Source organism: Malus sylvestris, chromosome 5 (genome assembly GCF_916048215.2).
Source record: "Malus sylvestris chromosome 5, drMalSylv7.2, whole genome shotgun sequence".
NCBI lineage: Eukaryota > Viridiplantae > Streptophyta > Magnoliopsida > Rosales > Rosaceae > Malus > Malus sylvestris.
The window spans coordinates 39,828,216-39,847,796 of record NC_062264.1 but is presented as its reverse complement, the minus strand read 5'-3'; the positions used below and the strand labels follow the sequence as shown (position 1 = coordinate 39,847,796).

At 37.4% G+C, this 19,581-nt stretch overlaps 2 protein-coding genes across 6 annotated transcripts; both read left to right on the top strand.

Moving 5' to 3' along the window:
- Nucleotides 1–3,107: 3,107 nt before the first annotated feature.
- Nucleotides 3,108–6,170, top strand: LOC126624754 (ferredoxin--NADP reductase, root isozyme, chloroplastic). The gene is made up of 5 exons (XM_050293855.1): nucleotides 3,108–3,422; nucleotides 3,585–3,641; nucleotides 4,271–4,603; nucleotides 4,905–5,124; nucleotides 5,438–6,170. The coding sequence occupies exons 1-5, from the start codon at nucleotides 3,399–3,401 to the stop codon at nucleotides 5,935–5,937; spliced, it is 1,134 nt and encodes a 377-aa protein (XP_050149812.1). The 5' UTR covers nucleotides 3,108–3,398; the 3' UTR covers nucleotides 5,938–6,170.
- Nucleotides 6,171–14,636: 8,466 nt separating this feature from the next.
- Nucleotides 14,637–19,132, top strand: LOC126624153 (probable ADP-ribosylation factor GTPase-activating protein AGD13). Of its 5 annotated transcripts, none has more exons than XM_050293184.1 (9): nucleotides 14,637–14,816; nucleotides 15,501–15,623; nucleotides 15,915–15,996; nucleotides 16,212–16,287; nucleotides 16,870–17,033; nucleotides 17,129–17,279; nucleotides 17,401–17,517; nucleotides 17,966–18,061; nucleotides 18,582–19,132. In XM_050293184.1, exons 2-9 carry the CDS (start codon nucleotides 15,584–15,586, stop codon nucleotides 18,861–18,863), a joined length of 1,008 nt encoding a protein of 335 aa, XP_050149141.1. In that variant the 5' UTR covers nucleotides 14,637–14,816; nucleotides 15,501–15,583; the 3' UTR covers nucleotides 18,864–19,132. The 5 variants fall into 5 exon arrangements, with proteins under 5 accessions (XP_050149141.1, XP_050149143.1, XP_050149139.1 ...); XM_050293186.1 differs by having other exon boundaries at nucleotides 14,638–14,816; nucleotides 17,398–17,517; nucleotides 18,585–19,132; XM_050293182.1 differs by having other exon boundaries at nucleotides 14,639–14,816; nucleotides 15,515–15,623; nucleotides 17,398–17,517.
- The last annotated feature ends 449 nt before the right edge of the window (nucleotides 19,133–19,581 follow it).

The following is a 19,581-nucleotide window of genomic DNA, read 5'->3' as shown; positions in this document are numbered from 1 at the left end:
CCATCAAATAGGATTTGGCAGGATCCCCTCCTTGGGGGTTTTAGGATCAACGAACACGGACCGTTGATTAAAAATGCAGTCATAATTTTTTCTTTTTTTTTATAATTTTTATATTTTTCATGCAAAACGATGCTGTTTTACTTTTTAAAATATAAAAAACATTTAACTAGGACTGCACGATTTTTTATCAACGATCCGTGTTCGTTGATCCCTAGGATCCCCAGGGATCCGGCAAGGATCCAAATCCCATAAAATATAGATGCTCCGATACAAGAAATTATTGAATAGTACAGTATCCATTAAGAGCTAGTAGTACTTACCAGCAAACGTATGACACATGGCAGAGTAATTATTAAAGAAAAGTTGAGGGCTGGGTGGATTGTCTGCACTCTTGTTCCCGTGCCCTCCCATACACTATTGTTTGTGTGGTCACTGTTAAGTCACGTCAACATTTTATATTACTATTCATTTTTGTCTTATTATCTATATAAAAAAATAATATAAAATGTTAACGTGGTATACCGTGACCACACAAAACAGGAGGGCACGGGAACAAGGAGGGCAGACAATCCTTGTCCGTCAATGCTTCTCTCGTTCCTCTACTCCCTCCTCCTTTTCCTCTAAAACAAAAAAAGAAAACTAATGAAAAAGACTTGAAAATTTTGGGTTTTAACTATAAAGACAAAATAAAGGATAAAGTAAATAATACTATGATTTACTTTTTAGTGTAAAAATGTGATTTTTCGTTAAAATGAACAATATCATAAGTTTTTCGTTAAAATTCTCAAACAAAAAATTGCCTCTGCCTCCTCTTTTGCTTGAATTTTGACTAAATCTCATCCCTAAACATTAAAATCCACAAACTGCAAAACCCAGAAATCTCACGTTATATGTTATGGAATTTTTTGCTTGAATCTAACTGTAATTTTTTGCTTGAATTGTATTTTATCCTTCTGGATTCCAGCTTGCGCAAATTTTGAGGTTTTGAGTTTTCTTAGACAAAGAGAACATATGCGACTCAATTTGATGAGCGAGTTTTTAAAGCTTGGGGGAACCATTTGCAAATGAAAAAATTGTTGTGCATATGGATGGGAACGTGATGGGTGAGTTTTTTTTTTTTTTTTTATTGTTTTTGAATAAACGATATTATCTACATTAAAGGGGAGATGAGTTGGCTTAGTCTCACAACAGACTAGTAATAATGTGATTCAAATTCGTTTTTGATGAGAATCGAACCTAAGACCTCTCACTTACATATGAAAAAGAATATCACTAAACCGTAATATTAAATGACACGTGATATGTGAGTTTTAAGCTTGAAGGAATCAGATGTGGCAGCCCAGAGGAGGCAGAGAGTTATGTGACCAAAAAAAAAGGCAAGAAGGAGATGGGGGAAGGAGGAGACAAAGTTAAAATAATTTCGGTAAACGAAGAGGAAAGAGAAGAAGTCGGTTAATGAAATTATTAATAAAAAAAATACTGATAATTTTTTTTATCCTATAATTCCATATGTCGTGATTTAATTAGTAAGTATCACCATTTGGCAATGCCACGTGGTACTACAGTACCATTATATAATTTATCCTCTGATGAGTTCGATCTCTTTTTTCGGTAGATAGTGTTTCATTTCTATATTAGCCGGAGGAAGATTTCAATAAATCATATTAACTCAATCATAACTAAATTTTGTACTTGTCATTCGTAAATCATGAAACTTTATACGTATAAATGAGAAAAAAAAAAAATAACTGAACACTAAGAAAGTAACTGAATTATATTCTACTTGTGGCTAATAAAATTAGAATAATATATCGGTCATATAAAAAGAAGTTGACGAATAATTGTTGCATACTCTTTTTTTTTCTTCCTTTTTTTTTTAAATAAAATAAGGACAACTGGTGGTCATCTAAAGTTATTCATCTTTTGTTCACCTTTTTTAGCTCCGGAGAGGCTATGAGAAGTTTCACCATGCCCGTGACCAGGGTCAAGCATACTTACCAACTCGGAGCATTGAACCCGGAACCTATCGTATTTTTTTGTTTATTGAGAGCCACAATCCGCGTCATTACCATTAGACCACTTAATGTGGTTATTTTTGTTGACTTTTTAACTCAAGTCTAAAAGCACGAGACGTGGAGAAAAGGTAAATAAAAGCATGTAGAAATTATATTTCAAACTTAATTATCACAAAATTTATCGTAATTTAAAAAAAAAATTGCATTGAGATTTGCTCCATTGGGCTTGTTTTGACTAGTCGCCAACGAGGATTGATTCAGTTGGTAATGACATGCTTGTGGTTAACCTCCAATTCAAGTTCAGTCCTCATTGCCAATGCCAACCGTTCTTATTGATGGGCCATTTGTAAATTCATACGTAAATCTATATCGATGTCAGCTGACAACTATGTATCACACGTAAATGGCTTGAAGTTGTGGGTATATTCTGGTAATAGTAAGAGTAGCCAATCTCTCTATAAACTTTTCGTTATAAAAAAGAAAGGAGATTTGACTAGTCGAATTCGTCGGCAATATTAATGCAATTTTGGGGGGTGATCTTCTACAAAAACCCTTCCCAATTCCAGTCCCTTAATTTCTGGGCTTCCTGCTTCTCTCTTTGCCTTTTCGTATGTGGCATATGGGCCTATTAGAGCATTGGCCCATATGCGAGTAAATAGTAACGTTATTCATATCATGTTTTTATACCATATTTTTAGGGGTGTGCTATCCACATATCACTTTTTACTTCTCACACACCATTTGTTAATTTATATCCGTTGATTTTTTTCAATTCATCTGATTCGACGGTCGAAAACAAAAAAGGTGTGGGAGAAGTAAAAAATGATGTGTGGATATCACATCCCTATTTCTATACAATCTTAGGGATATCTGGACAGCCACATCATTTGAAAATTTTGTAAAACACAAGAAAATGAAAGAGAAAGACTCATTGTATACCACAATTATCATTTAATTAACTAGTTTTTCTTAATTATTAGTTTATTAAATAATAAACTAAATTTAAAAATCTGGTTAATTTAAATGATGTGGCCGTCGACATCAAATACCAGAGAAAACCAACGGATACCTTGAAAAACAAAAATGGACCATATCAATGCCAAATGCGACCATGCAACGGATCGTATGATACAATAAATTATTTCAAGTTGTCAGGTCGAGTGAAGCATCGCAGTGAGAGAGAGAGAGATAGAAAGAGAGCCCGAGGAGGCATAGCAAAAACCCGACCTTTGGGACTCTCGGAGGGATCACCTTTCTCCCCAACGACTCTTCTGCTTGCAGATTCTTGTGCATGATCCAACTCCCCCATCACCTATATTAACTCCTCACGCCACCCGCAAGACCTTTCAATTCAGACTTCAGACCACCCTCGATCATCCAGTCATGTCTCATTGGGCTCTCTCTCAGGTAGTGCCCGGCCCCCTTTTCAGATTCGTGTTTGTTTCCCGAGAAAATGAAAGAAAAATTGAGTCTTAGGTGGTTTCGTGATTACCCAATTTCTGGATAGCAGATATTTGATTAGATATGCTGTTTTTGTAATTGGAATCTGATTGTTTTGCTTGCTTGCAGGGTTCACTGACTGTTCCTGTTGCAAGTGATTTCTCCCTCAGAAGATCTGTGTTCAAGGTGTGATCTTTGTATTTTTGGTGGTGTTAATTTCGTGAAGTTGTGTTTGTTTTTATTCATTTACTATAGCTTAGCATTTCTCGGATTCTCCGCTCGAGCTTAGAAGCACTTTTGTTAGCATTACTTTGTGTATCTTAAGGATGGAGCTTCTAGAAGAAAAAGAAGTTGCCTTTTCGGTTTTTTAATTTCCCTTTTTCTTCTTTTTAGGATGTTATAATCTTAGTGGGCATTGTAACATTTGTTTCAAAGTACAACCAAACAAATCGTAGCTAGTAAATTTGAATGTGATGGTGATGGTCTCTTCTGTTGTTAGAAGCTGCCGTGGGCAGTGATTGTCAACAGTTGTGAATTTTAAGTTATGAGCTAAATTTAGTTTAATGATTTGTAATTGAGTGGAATGTTAAATTAATAAATTGTATTAAAAAGATTTACAAACGTATGAATATATTTGCGGTTGAAACAAATCTCTTTATGCTGATCTGATTAAGTTTAAACTGCATCTTAGACTAATGTTTTAGGGTCTTAATATGCTGGTTCAAGTTTACCTGATAATAGAGTACATATTTAACGTGCTATGTGTTTGTTCAGTTGATAACTTTCACTGAAACCGCTCTGTAATTTCGCTGCAGGCACAAAGTGTTAACTTTAATGATAAATCATGGGCACCTATTTTACCTTTGGACTTGAAGACGAAGAATGGGCAACTGAGAAATCAGCGCATTGTATGCATGTCGGTGCAACAAGCTAGTGCACCTAAAGTTAATGTAGCTCCTTTACAACTTGAGGATGCTAATGAACCCCCATTAAATATACACAAGCCTAAGGAACCTTATACTGCAACCATTCTTTCTGTTGAGAGAATTGTTGGCCCAAAGGCTCCTGGTGAGACTTGCCATATTGTTATTGATCATGGTGGTAATGTGCCCTACTGGGAAGGGCAAAGTTATGGTGTAATTCCTCCTGTAAGTAACTTATATTTATGTTTTCATGAATATTTGCATGATTTTTGGCCTTTAAAGTTCACTCGGGTTGTCTTTTTTAACTAAATGATATACTCATGTTCATCTGTTTCATGCTCTGCCTATGGATATCCAGTGCAGTTATGATTTTAAAATTAAGAGTATTATGATTCAATTGTTTTCAGCCCCATTTGTTGTCTATCCTCTTCACTAAAGGCGCATAGTTTTAGACACTGTTATTGGTTCCATCGTCACACTAAATTCCTCCTTTGTAGTACCTTATTGTGATTCACTTGCATAACAGGGTGAAAACCCAAAGAAACCTGGGGCTCCGCACAATGTTCGTCTTTACTCAATTGCATCCTCAAGGTATGGAGACTATTTTGATGGCAAGACAACCAGTTTGTGTGTCCGCCGTGCTGTCTACTATGACCCTGAGACAGGAAAGGAGGATCCTTCCAAGAATGGTGTATGCAGCAACTTTTTATGCAACTCCAAACCTGGTGATAAAATTAAGATCACAGGTAAGAGCCTATTTTTTTAAAGAACATTCGGACTTTTTAAAATGAAATTTAGCCTGCGCAATAGTGCATAGCTCATGGCAATGAACTCATACAGCTCAGGGACTGTGCCCCTATCTCATTTAGTTGCCCCAGCCTGTTCTTCCCTTTTGTTATTTACCAAATGCCTGCCTTCTTCGGATTTCCAACATATATGAGTTCGATGTGCATTTTAGTTCTTGCTTTGGCCAAGTCATTTTATGGATTTGACACTGTTGCGTAGTTAAGATGCACTCTTTATCAGTAGTTAATTGTACTTTAAATATTAATATGGCAGGGCCTGCTGGCAAGATCATGCTTTTGCCTGAAGACGACCCAAATGCCACCCACATTATGATCGCCACTGGCACTGGTGTTGCCCCATACAGAGGTTACCTTCGTCGCATGTTCATGGAATCTGTTCCCAAATTCAAGTTTGGCGGCCTTGCATGGTTATTCCTTGGTGTGGCCAACATTGATAGTCTCCTCTATGATGAAGAATTCACCAAGTATCTCAAGGACTACCCTGATAATTTCCGGTATGACATAGCACTTAGCAGAGAACAGAAGAACCAGAGAGGAGGGAAGATGTATGTTCAGGATAAAATTGAGGAGTATAGTGACGAGATCTTTAAGCTACTGGATAATGGGGCCCACATATACTTCTGCGGGCTCAAGGGTATGATGCCCGGGATTCAAGAGACCTTGAAGAGGGTTGCAGTTGAAAGAGGGGAAAGCTGGGAGGAGAAGCTTTCACAACTGAAAAAGAACAAGCAATGGCATGTGGAGGTCTACTGATAAGGCACTGTTTCTGAACTGATTCGTGTCTCTTTCTCGAGAAGATGCTGAAGTCTCTTATGCTAGGTAAAGTTTTCTTCTTTCTTTGTTGTAAGTTGCCCATTTGACAGCTTTAGTTAAGGAACTTGAGTAACAATAGCATTCATCTGTAGCATTAGACAAAGAGCCAAGCCGTCATCTTGGCCGCGCCAATTTGTGAAACCCTTTTTATTGTTGATTGATGTTTCATCTTATGATGCTGTTTACTACTTTAAGCACTTATATATGATCTATAGCTGTCCAATTGTCCTGTAAACTATCTCTGGATGAACAATCCGTGAATCACGTTTGGATTAGGTGGTTCGAGCGATCAAGCATTGTGGTGTATATATGCTTCCGATGTTCCTCAGCCTTTGATTGCATTAGCCATTATCGAGGTTCTCTGTCCAACTACAGAAACGGAGAAACACTTTGATTGTTGAATGATTTTCATCACCTTTTACTTTTTTGTTAGATTAGCTAGCGATGAGGTTCGAACTCACGCCGTCATGCAAAGGCTCTACTCCTTTCCACCACAGTAGAAAAAGGGTCATGTGGCTGTCCGATTGCACACAAAACATTGCACTCCCTGTATTTGGTCTCACCGCTCGCCCGCCCGGTCTCACCGCTCGCCCGCCCGGTCTCACCCCTTGCGGCTGGTGCCCTGTGTAACGTTGTAAAGCTGGAACACAAGAATCTCTCATGCTTTGTTTAAACAATATTACGTAATAATCAGAAGGATCCTTCTGTCACATATTTGGTGGTTGTCCTTTTGTCCTGTCAAAATGTCCATTGTCTAGTGATTGCAATAATAACTAACATAACACGAGTACACCGATTCATAACGTCCTGGACACCTGATATGACTTCAAGTGAATGAAAACCTACAAATCTTTATATCATCGGTATAAGATTTTACGATAACAGTGTACTTGTGTCATATAATTCATAAGTTATGACTCCACTGATTAACATTTGGCATGATTCATGAGGTGGTTCGGAGAAAGCGACCAAATTTTGGATTTGACGCTTACCTTTGGAAGTACCAAACTTTTCCGGTCCTGAGCAATCTGGAGAGTGGGGTATAAATCTCGTAATATTCCCTTCCTAAAAAAGCTATTCTCTTATAAATGTTTGTTTCTCTCTTTTAGGTCGGTGTATTCGGTTGGATATTGTTATTCAAACTCATTTTTATTTTTTACATACGTGTCTCAATTTTCGATCGTCAGATTCAAGGAATTAAAAAAGATTAATGATAAAAAAATTGATAAGAGTATGTAGAAAATAAAAATAGATATTTGAATAGCACTATTTTATTCAATTTTATGGATATTTTAATCTATAACAAAAATCTAACGGTTAACAAAATGGGGATCATGGTCACATATTTCGATTACCAAACTATGTGTTGTGAAGCTCATAATCTTATCGAATCCTAAGTCACTCTAACCTTATTAGTGATGATGGTGATTGGTGGTGTCAAAGTGTAAACCCACTCAGTTGATGCCTTATCTCTTGCTTCTGCCGGCCATGTTTGTTTGCCACATTGTGTGTTCAAAGGGCTAATGCAATTCATGTTATCATCCTGCATTACTAGTAAGGTTTCAATTGTAAGACTTGACTTGTAGAGCGTAATTCTAACATTTTATTTTGGGAGTTTTAACGAAAAGTTCGCGGTACTGTTCACTTTAACGACTATATTTTTACATTAAAAAGTCAAACTTGGTACTATTCACTTTACCCTTTATTTTGTCTTTATCGTTAAAACTCAAAGTTTTTAAGTCATTTTCATTAGTTTTACACAATCAATTATCGTCAAAAGAACTTTATGTGAAACAATTAAACTTTTTATTCTTTTATCAATACAGATCGTATGTTTTATAATTTTGAAAAGATTTTAAGTTTGAATTCTCATTTTCATTCATCATTGAAAGCATTACATTTTTTGCTCACCATCTTATTGTTTATTGTTGGATAAGTTTGATCTAATTTATTTATTACGCAAATCTCAAAATTTAAATTAAAATAATAGTGATTGGTAGAGTGATGAATATTAAGCGAAAATCCACTACTAAAAAGAGTAAAAAAACATTATGGAAAAATGTCAAAGAAACTCTTTTAAAAGTATGACTCTTCATGGACTCTCTGTTACCTTATATTTTTTTTACAACGTTTGACAATGTTGTAATATTCCTTCGCATTTCTCAACATTTTGTGTGATGTGGCATTGCGATTGTGTCAATTGTCACGGTGTCATCTAAACATAAACTTTGTCAAGAAAGGCAACTCTCAGGTCGGAATTCATGTACATTTGCAAAAGTGGCATTGTGTTAGGGGTGGAATTTTTTCCCGAAAATCCCGAAAATCCCGAACCGTCCCGATCCCGTCCCGAAATTATCCCGAAAAATTCCCGAAACAAATATCCCGAAACCGATCCCGACCCGAAATTTTTGGTTTGGGATTTGGCCATTGCTTTGAAATCTTTCGGGAATCCCGAACCGAACCGAATAATTTATATATATATTTATTTATTTTTAATTTTTAATTAGGAATTACTTGAACCGTTGGATTTGTTAAAATCAAATCCAACCGTCCATAGTTAGGTCATTTGTTTGTTAGAAGTTAGGTTATCATCAGACTCTCTCAGTCGCTCTCGCTCTCTCACCTCACTGGCGCCGCTCACCTCACTCACTCTCACAGTCACTCACTCTCACAGTCCCCCCGCTCCACTCCTCCGTCGAATCCACGTCGCTCCTCATCGTCCATCACTCCATTGACTCACGCCGCTCCACTCCTCCGTCGACTCCAGCCTGATCGGACAAGTTTGGAACAAAGGAATCCATGCCGGTCCTCGTCGTCCATTGACTCACGTCGCTTCTCCATAGACTGACGCTTCTCCATCGACTCACTCACACACTCGAATCCGACACCAATCGAGTCCCAAAATCCAGGTTAGTAGGCCTAGAAGCTTTCCCAGTTGCATGCAACGCTTCATCTCTGTGCCTCGAGAGAGAATGAGAAAGAAATCATCTCACTTCTTCTTCAACGGAGCTTGATTGTCGAGAAGGAGGTCCTGGGGTTCGCGGCGGAAGGTCCGAAGATTAGGATAAGAGCTTTTGTGGAAGGCGGAGCTGGAATCTGCTGTGGCGCGAACAGAGGAGCTGTGGCGAGGAAGGACTTGGTGTTCGAGCCTCTCTCTGAGGACTCGCACAGGCTCTGGTGCCAGAAGCTCGGGGATTACATCGATTCTCTCGGTAATTTAATTTGTAATCGGCTTGCGTAGTTCCTGCAGGTTCCGTACTCTTTATTTCGAACACATTTTACTCATTCATATGGATGTTAAGTTTTAATTTGTTTTTGCTTTCTCCGGTACATTTTTCATTTGGATGCCCTGCCATTTTTCATTTTTCAATCCCTGCTATTTGGCATGCCCTGCTATTTTTGCATGCCCTGCTATTTGTATGCCCTGCAACGATTGTGAAGACTTGGTTAGTGTGTGTGATACTTAATTTTGGCAATTTGATTTTGTATTCAGGTCAGATTTTAAAGCAGCTATCATAGATAAGTAGCAGGGAGGTTCTAACTTCTAAGTTTAAACAAGAGCTCAATAACAAACAGGTCAGATTTTGCACTCTGTCAATATATGTAATGTGATATATATAATGTGGTATACATCTGCACTCTCTGTCAATATATGTAATCTGATATATATAATGTGGTATACATCTGCCATCTGAGTTTATATACACTTTTATATATGTGCACTCTGTCAATATATGTATGCTGAACTGTGTTTATATATCTGCCATCTGAGTTTATATACACTTTTATTTATGGATCAGTTTATGAATATTATATATATGCTGAACTGTGTTGTGATATATTATTGTGCATTGTCAGGATGGATGGTTCTGGTAGTGGTAGTGGTAGCCAATCACAATCTACTAGTACACCTAGGATCTCGGTTTTAGTAAAACGAAAACCACAGTACATTCGAACTTAAGAATACTTTGAAGATTATTGTGATGATGATCCGGATATGGATGCTGATATAGGGTTAGAAGAAATAGATGAAGAAATAGAGGAAGAAGAAGGTGAGGAGGAGGAGGATAGTGTTGAATTGGACAGGCGGCAGATGCCTTCGGTGGCCACATTAGCAAGTAGGGTGGGTCAACAGAAAAGAAGTAATAGGACTAAGGGGCCAAGTCCGGCTTGGAATGATGCCACTAAGGTAAAAGTGACCAATGAATTTGGAATTACAACGGTTATGGCGGAGTGCAATCATTGCAAAGTGCAAGTGCCAGCGGAGTCTTCTAGACATGGGACGAAAGGTATTCTTAATCATTTGAAGAAATGCCCGGATTCTAGTCTTTACGAGGCTCCGGATTCGAAACAACCATTGTTGTCACAAGGGGTGATGGGGGGTCAAGTTGTCGCTCACACGTTTAATCAAAAAAGACTTGATATGAAATGTGTGAAGTGGATAATAAAAGCGGAGATGCCTTTTAGGGCGGTTGATCAAGAGGACTTTAGAGATTGGATCCATGACTTGAATCCAAAGTACAAGCTTCCAAATAGGCACAAGGTGGCGGCGGCGGTTTTAGAATTGTATTTTACAGAGAAGGAAAAAATCAAGAGGGTGGTTGATGGTTTGAGGGTGAGTATCACTACCGATACTTGGACCTCAATCCAAAATATTAATTACATGGTGGTGACGGCACATTTTTTGGATAATGATTGGGCTTTGCATAAGAGGATCCTAAATTTTGTTCAAATTACGTCTCACAAGGGTGATGATATTGGGAGGTGTCTAGAGGTATGCTTGAATACTTGGGGCATAGACAAGGTATTTAGCATTACCGTTGACAATGCTAGTGCCAATGACACTGCCATTGCCTACATGAAGAGAAGACTCAAGTCCAATGGTACTCTTTTACTTGATGGGGCTCACTTGCACATGAGGTGTGCTTGTCACATCCTCAATTTGATAGTTAAAGATGGAATGACGAAGCTTAGTCGTGAGATTGAAGGGATAAGGAATTGTGTCAAGTTCATACACTCATCCCCCGCGAGGTTGGAGACTTTTAGGGAGTATTGCGTCTTGATGAGATTTGATAGGATGTCGAATATTCCTTTTGATGTTGTCACAAGGTGGAATGCCACCTATGAAATGCTCAATAGTGCCTTCAAATTTAAGCAAGTGTTCTCAAGGATGGCAGATGAGTGCAACACTTTCATCTCTTACTTTCAAGAGGAAGTATCTAAAGAGATTAATGGGGTCACAACCAAGGTGAAACGGGTGGGTCCTCCGGTGGTGGAAGATTGGGAGAGGGCGGTGAGTTTTGCTCACTTTCTTAAAAAGTTTTATGATGCCACCTTGACACTTAGTGCAACCTTGACACCAACTTCAAACTTAATACTTGGCACGGTGATGGCATTGCAAGTGGAGATAGAAGAAAAGATTTGCACTTTCTCTAATGCCACTTTGCAAAGTGTGGCAACTTCCATGAAGCTTAAGTTTGACAAGTATTGGGGGGACATTGAAAAGGTTAACCCTATACTCTTTATAGCCCAAGCACTCGACCCGAGGTACAAGTTTGAAATGTTGGAGGCAAGTCTAGAGGAACTCTGCTATTCATGTGATGCAATCTTGGATGTGAAGACGACTATTAAAAAAAACTTGACATATTTGTTTAAGGCGTATAAGGAGGGAGAGGTTTCTAGTAGTAGTAGTAGTGTTACCGGGAATCAAAGGCCAAGTGTTGTGGTAGATGATTCTTCGGGGTTGGAAGATGATGATGTTGCTACAAGAATGCAAAGGAAGATCCAACAAAAAAGAGCAGCGGCCCAACAAAATGAGATATCCAATGAAGTGGATATGTATTTCAATGATCCTCACCAAAGCTTAACTTATGAGGGTTTCAATATTTTGGATTGGTGGAAAGTCAATTCTGGAATATATCCAACTCTTAGTAGGGTTGCCAAGGACATTTTTGCTCTTCCTAGTAGCACCGTTGCTAGTGAGAATGCTTTTAGTCTTGGTGGGAGAGTTGTAGATCCTTTTAGAACTTCCCTAACACCGAGAACAGTTGAGGCTTTGGTGTGTACAAGTGATTGGCTAAGGGGGAATGAAATGTCTTTCTACAAGGAGCCTACAATTGACGATCTTATGTTCTACAAGGAACTTGAAGAGTTGGAGAAGGGTAAGTGAAATATTTGATTTCATGTTTTCATTTTCTTAGTTTTAAAATTTATGCATTCACTTTCTAAATATATTTTGTGTTTTATTGTTTTTATCGTTTTAGAGTTGCCTAATATGGGAGGTGAGGAGAATCCCACACAAGGTGAAATGCCACCTCCTCCACCACCTCAAGTTCAACGCCGCCCATCATTACCTCCACGACCACCCATTTCAAGAGCATCTAATCCAACACAAAGGAGGGTTCAATTATCAACAAGAGGAAGGGGTCCACCACCACCATCAACACCAACGTCAACGGGTCATTCATCAACAAGGGGAAGAGGCCGAAGGGGCTAAAGGAAATGAACTACGTTTATAAACTATGTTTTGCTTTTGGTTTGTAATTTAATCTAAATTCATTCGGAAGTTTGGTTTGTAAAATTTAACTTATTTCATTTTGGTTGCATGCACTTTTAATTAACTAGTTTGTTAGACGTTTATAAACTTAAGCTTAACTTGTTAGTTGTTGCTTTCTTGGTATGAAAATTGAAACATGTGTGGTATTGTGAATCTGTGATATTGTGATGAAATTGAAACAAGTGGGCTGCCTGTGCTTATGCGGGCAGTGGCTGGTTGCAATTGCCAATTGTAACCTTTTTTTTTTTTTTTTATGAAAAAAGGGTGGGCTTACCCTTTAAATGGTGGGCTTACTCTTTAAAAGCCCAACATTTTGGGCTTCAAATTGTAAAAAGGTTAAAATTGTAAAAAGTTATAAAAGCCCAACATTTTGGGCTTCAAGGCCCAATCCCGAAGTTTCCCGAAAATCCCGAAACACTTTCGGGAATCCCGAATTTCGGGATTCCAATAGTTTTGGTTCGGTTTCGGGATATAAAATCCCATCCCGAAATGTTTTGGTTTGGGAATCGGGTTTGGGGTTTCGGTTCAGGATCCCGACCCGAACCAGCCCTACATTGTGTACATACCACTACTTTTCAATGTCAATTAATAATAAAATCAGGTTTAATATTAAGAAGGCAAATAGTCTGCACTCCTGTTTGGTTGCCATTTCCATCATCTTCTATTTTGTGCGATAACGGTTAAGTCACGTCAACATTTTATATTAATTTTTTTATATATATAATAAGATAAAAGGCAATAAGAATATAAAATGTTGACGTGACTTAACCGTGATAGTACAAATAGAAGAGAATGAGAAAGGCACCCAAACAGGAGTGCAGACAATCTGCCTCCTAATATTAATACCTTTGACATTTTATTTGCCTAAATAAGGGGAGAAAGAAATAAATACGAAAATGACTGGTTATGACGCATGAAACTTTAATTTAGAATGTCAAACATTTACAACATATTCTGGAAGGCAATGACTCAAAATTGGGATGACCCACCAGGTGAAATATTATGGACAAGGATTGTCTGCCCTCCTTGTTCCCGTGCCTTTTCGTGTCTTCCTGTTTTGTGTGGTCACGATTAAGCCACGCCAACATTTTATATTGTTTTTTTATAGAGATAATAAGATAAAAATGAATAGTAATATAAAATGTTGACGTGGCTTAACCGTGACCACACAAACAGGAGGGCATGGGAGGGCACGGGAACAAGGAGGGCAGACAATCCTTGTCCAAATATCATTTGACAAAAGTAACAAAATTCCTTTTCATTACTAAATACACATTACATAATTAATCCATTGCGTCCTAAGTAACTTATTGTCTAGATAGTTTCGACGCTTGCAAGTGGCTTGTTATTGTGCATAGTATATTCTTCTTTTAACTTATTGTGTCCTAAGTTCAAACCCTATTCATTTTCCTTAGTAGTTTAGGAGTAGTAATATTGCTTATAAGTCAATAGAGTTAATTCTCCTTCGATTTCTTCCTCACTTATTACTTATCAAATTCGTAAGCAACAATGGAGTTGAAGCGATAGAGTTAATTCTCCTTCGATTTCTTCCTCACTTATAGGTTTTTTTTTTGTTAATTAAGAATGAATAGCCACTCAGTACTACGGTTTGGTATATTCCTTTTCATTTGGAAGTGAGAGGTCTTATGTTCCAATTTTGTCGATGACGAATTCGATATCAAATTAGATTGCTTATTGTGTGACTTAGCCAAACTTCCCTTTGCCTAGTGTAAAATTATCAATGTACTAAAAAAAAAATGAATATATACATTTGCACCCTAATACGGATTCCCACCAATTCCTCTCTCCCCGAGCAACGAACTATTTAACCAAATCCAACTACTACAAGTCTACAACTCTAAAAGAAAGAAATGATTACATGCCCAACTGCCAATTTGGGAGTTGGGAGCAGCAAAAGGAGTGTGGTAGTTATTTTAGGGAAGGCAATTAAACTGCCCATATCCTGAAATTAATAATTTTAATCTCCACCAATTTTAATCTCAATCAATCCTTCCTGTCCTACCATTGTAATTCCACCTCCTCTGACCTTACAATATAAAAACAAATAAATAAAATACTTTTCAACAACTAGAAAAACAAAAACGAAACTAAAAAAACAAAACCAAAACAAAACGCAGTTGTTTCAACAATCCTCCTCCTCCTCCTCCTCGTCCCCTCTCTCTCCCTCTCTCTCTGTTGCTGGTTATTTCTCTGAAGAATCAATCATTCTATAAGGGGCATTTCCCATTTCTTCAATCCACTGGTAAATTTGATATCTTTCTCCATAATTTTATAATTGTCAGGTTAGTTTTTCATTTTTTGGATGATTGGTTTCTATCATTTTCTCTTTTTCTGGTTATATGTGAATGATATAGCAGTCGTTGGATTGATTTGGAGCCTTTGATTTGGACCAAGTTTCCACCTTTAGTTGCATGTTCTATTACTTTTGAATAGAACCCATCATTTATGATTATTAATTATCCCTTAATTGTTGATTTGGGTTTTGTTTCTTGTAATCGTTGATTTCATTTTGTTGCGTTTGATTGGAGCTTTCATCATTTGGGACACGAAAAAATCAACATAAAAAACAAAAATACATTCACGTATTTTATCCATTTATGGGGTTTTTGTAGCCAAGTCAAATAGTATTTTTGTTCATTAGTTTTTCTCTGAATTTGATGTGGATGTTTGGATTATCGGACTGCCTTCAACTTCGAATGATGTAAAATACCCGTCAACGATTATTGCATACTCGCAGTGGTATTGCGAATTTCATCGTTTTCAAACTGATTTTTGCTCACATATGGGGGGCAATTTGCTTGATATGAGCTCTACAGGATTAGCTTGTCTGCGTACTTTATGCTAAAGAAGTTCAAATTTTGAGGCTTTCGATTCGGTGTGGTTGTTTCGTTTCTGGAACGTTTTTTGCTCAGGTTGGTTGTTTTAGTTTTCCTTTTTCAGGTCACTGTCCTGATTACTTGAAAATAACCGGCATCACTCGTTGCATGATTGTAAGTTATTAGTGGAGCAATGAATCACCGTCCTATGGAGCTTGGGAGGCCTGCCTCAGGTATGCTTGTAAAACTCAAATCAAAAGAAAAATACAATATGAATAGGGTCTTATAACTTGAATTTTTTTAGATATTATGAATTATGCACCGTATTTACATGTAATATTCTGGTAAGAAAAGGAAAAAGGAAGGAAGGTTTTGTTCTACATACTTTCTATTCACTGGACTGTACAACTTTTCTTACTGTGGTTTCTTGAACCAAATCTGTACATGTTTGGCATAAAAAGAAAGTGTCCTTTATGTTTATTGCTTTAATCTAGAAACTGAATGACTTGCACGTTTCAATGCAGGTAAAAGAAGATTAAAAGATTTATTGATCCAAAAAGATAATCGCAATTGTGCTGATTGTGGTGCAACAGATCCTAAATGGGCGTAAGTTTTTCCCCGTTGATACTGACATTGTGTCGGTGTTTGTATAAGCACCAAGTCAGTTATTGCACTGTTTCGTGAAAAGCTATTAGTTGACATCCCAAATTTGGATACACCTGTTTCAGGACAATTGAAAATAAATGTACATTAGGACAGTTTACTTTCCATCCTATATCCTTCTGATTTGTAAGATATTTTGTTCGTAACTGCATTTGCAGGTCAGCAAACATTGGAGTTTTTATATGCTTAAAATGTTGTGGTGTGCACAGGAGTCTTGGTACTCATATATCAAAGGTAACCGCTCCTGATTGCTGGATGCCTCTAATTTAATTTTTTTAATGGAAACAATTTGCTAGTTGAAAACATGACAGATGACTAGTTAGGGACACTCATACTTCAGAGTTTTGTTTGCAGGATTGTAATATAACTAAATTTATACAGAAAAAAAAAAAGAACAGAAGCATGATTGTTTTTAACAATACAAAATCTACTGACCAAAAGTAAACTTGTAACTCGAAAAACGAAATAACTGATTGATGCCAATCTGCTTTCATCAAGGAAGTTCATTTGATTTTTTACATGAACTTTCATCCTTGGTTGTTTGAGTTGCACCGCAAGGAAACTGGGGAAGTTTATTTCAGTTCTTTTACCAAAAAAATCTCTCTTTTGGGTTGTCTTCTTCTTTTGTTTTTAGGATGTTAGGCACAGTAGAACTATTCCAGGCTTGCTCGGCGATCTGTCAAATGTTGCTTAATTGATTGATATTTGATATTCATTATTATTTTGTTTTCTCTATATTCAGATGTGATGTCCCAAGTCATATGCATTATTATAATTGTATATTTGTCTTAAACAACATGAATTTGAAATGTTCAGGTTTTGTCAGTGACCCTAGATGAATGGTCTGATGATGAAATTGATGCAATGATAGAAGTTGGAGGAAACTCTTCTGCAAATTCAATTTACGAGGCTTTTATTCCTGTGGGAGTTTCAAAGCCTGGACCAGATGCCGGTCATGAGGAACGTTCAAAATTCATCCGGTTAGTTATGATATAGAATTCTAGAATCTACCATGGAGCAGATTCAATTGTTGGGTTATTTTTCAGATGTTTAAAGTAGTCACATATTTATGCAGGTCAAAGTATGAGCTTCAAGATTTTCTGAAACCTAGCTTACGGATTAACTCAGGTCCTTCTAGAAAGAACTCTCTCCAGAGCACTCTCCAATCAAATAGTTTTTCTAGAAAGATTATCGATAGTTTCCGTTCAAATTCTTCAGAGAAATCGGTAAATATTGTCACACCTTATGTCTGCCTTTCAATTATGTAGTTCGAGTATTAAAGTAAAAGTTGATATACTTTTGGGAGGGTGGAATGTAACTTTGTTCCATACTTGACATGTGCAGCAGGAAGGCATGGTAGAATTTATTGGTTTATTGAAGGTAAAGGTGATTAGAGGCACAAATTTAGCTATTCGAGATATGATGACAAGCGATCCTTATGTCATCCTGACTCTTGGGCAGCAGGTTAATAATTCATTCACTTTTCTTTTTGCCTTGGTACTGAAACTTCAGAATCTGCTTGACATGCAGAAGCATGTAGAATTTATGGGATCCCTTTACTTCCTAGTTCCTGGTTACTTTCTGTTTATTTGAGCTCCATGTCAAAGTCAAACATCCAAAATATCCCCAAGAGAGCGATTAGAGGGACAAAAACAGGGTTTGAAGGGACGAAAAGGGGGGATGGGGGAGAGAGAGAGTTCATCTTTACTTGGTTTTTGCATATAACAAGGAACATGGGGGTAAAACTTTCAAAGAACAGGGTTGTTGACACATGCTAACGGGCTAGATTTGATTACACGTGTTAGACCATTTATAGATTGCGACCCGCTATGTTAATAAGATAATTTCAATTTCAATTCACTTGAGACTGACATTTCTTTATTTGATCATGACAATGTTGGTGATGATGTAGACTCTTCGGACGACTGTAATAAAGAGTAACTTGAATCCTGTCTGGAATGAGGAACTCATGCTGTCTGTACCTGAGCAATTTGGACCTTTGCAGTTGGTACGTATATATATGCCTCTTTTCCTCTTCATCTTTGCACATAATTCATTTGTTATTCGATAAGAGATTATTATTATACTCGATAGATTAGGAAACACCCATTTTTTTTAATCGCATTTTAACACCCATTTTGTAGGGCCCACTTCATAATGTATTTATATGATTCAAATCGTTGAAATACATTACAAAGTGGACCCTATAAAGTGGGTGTCAAAATGTGTGTCAAAAAGCATGTGCCCACCCATCCTAACCCTAATACGAAGTGGGCCATACTCACCGGAAGCAGTCACGTCAGCCTCCCGCTATTCCTATGTTAAATGTCGCAACAAAGTTTGTTTTGATGATAAGGAAAACTTTGACGCAATCTGACTGCTTCCAAGGTTTTACCTTTTATCCTTTTTCACTTGTAGATTATGGTATACATGGATAGCAGATTAGCCTCTGCCTCTGGTCTAATCAGAAGCCTTTATGTATTACTTGGGGAGTATCTTACCCTATCGTTCTGCTTGTCACATTGCAGCAGGTGTTTGATTATGACACGTTCTCGGCTGATGACATAATGGGAGAAGCAGAGGTTGATCTTCAGCCTTTGATAACATCTGCAATGGCGTTCGGGGATGCAGGAATGTTTGGCAACATGCAAATCGGAAAATGGCTGAAGTCGAATGACAATGCCCTCATAGACGATAGCACAGTTAATATTATCGACGGGAAGGTAAAACAGGAGCTGTCTCTCAAGCTGCAGAATGTTGAGTGTGGAGAATTAGATTTAGAACTAGAGTGGATGCCCCTTGAGCAATAGGTAAATAATTCAATTATTTTTTGTTCATGGTATTCAATAAAAACCTGTCGTTTTTGGTAAGAAAGACAATGAGTGCTTGAAGCTAACAGAAGACTTGGCGCAAAACCGAACGCAGTGGCGTTCTAGGATCAGCCGACCTCACTTAGTGGGAGAAGGCTTTGTTGTTGTTGTTGTCTTCGTTGTATGTATATTTTTGTATGGAATGGCACCGTGCACTTGTCTCCATCTTGTGTACTTGCTTATAGAAATTTAGTTGTCATTCTAGTTAATGAATTGCCGTCCGATTGGGAAAAATTAGATCATAAGTCCCTTAGTCACAATGGTTTTGCTTATTTCCATTGGAATCTTCTAGTTCTAGAAAAGAAGTTGACCTGGATGAGATGAAATAAAAGGGAAGAGTAACCCTAACCATATGTTTACTTGGAACGAGGGAAGTCATGAATCGAGGAAGGGAGAGAAGAAATGGGTTCAGGGTCAAGGAGGTAGTCATACATTATAAATTTCGGTCTAATGTTATTGAGCTCGCATAATATATTCTCGAGCATGCTCATGACTTGGAGAAGATGATCATATCAATTGGTACCTCCTAGTTGATCTGATTCTTGATATTAAGTATTTCATCACGGATTTTAATTTAAACTCCATATTTTATTATTTTATATGTCAGTAAACACGAGAAGTTGAACCGAATCTTTGATTTGAAAAATTGAAATTGCTC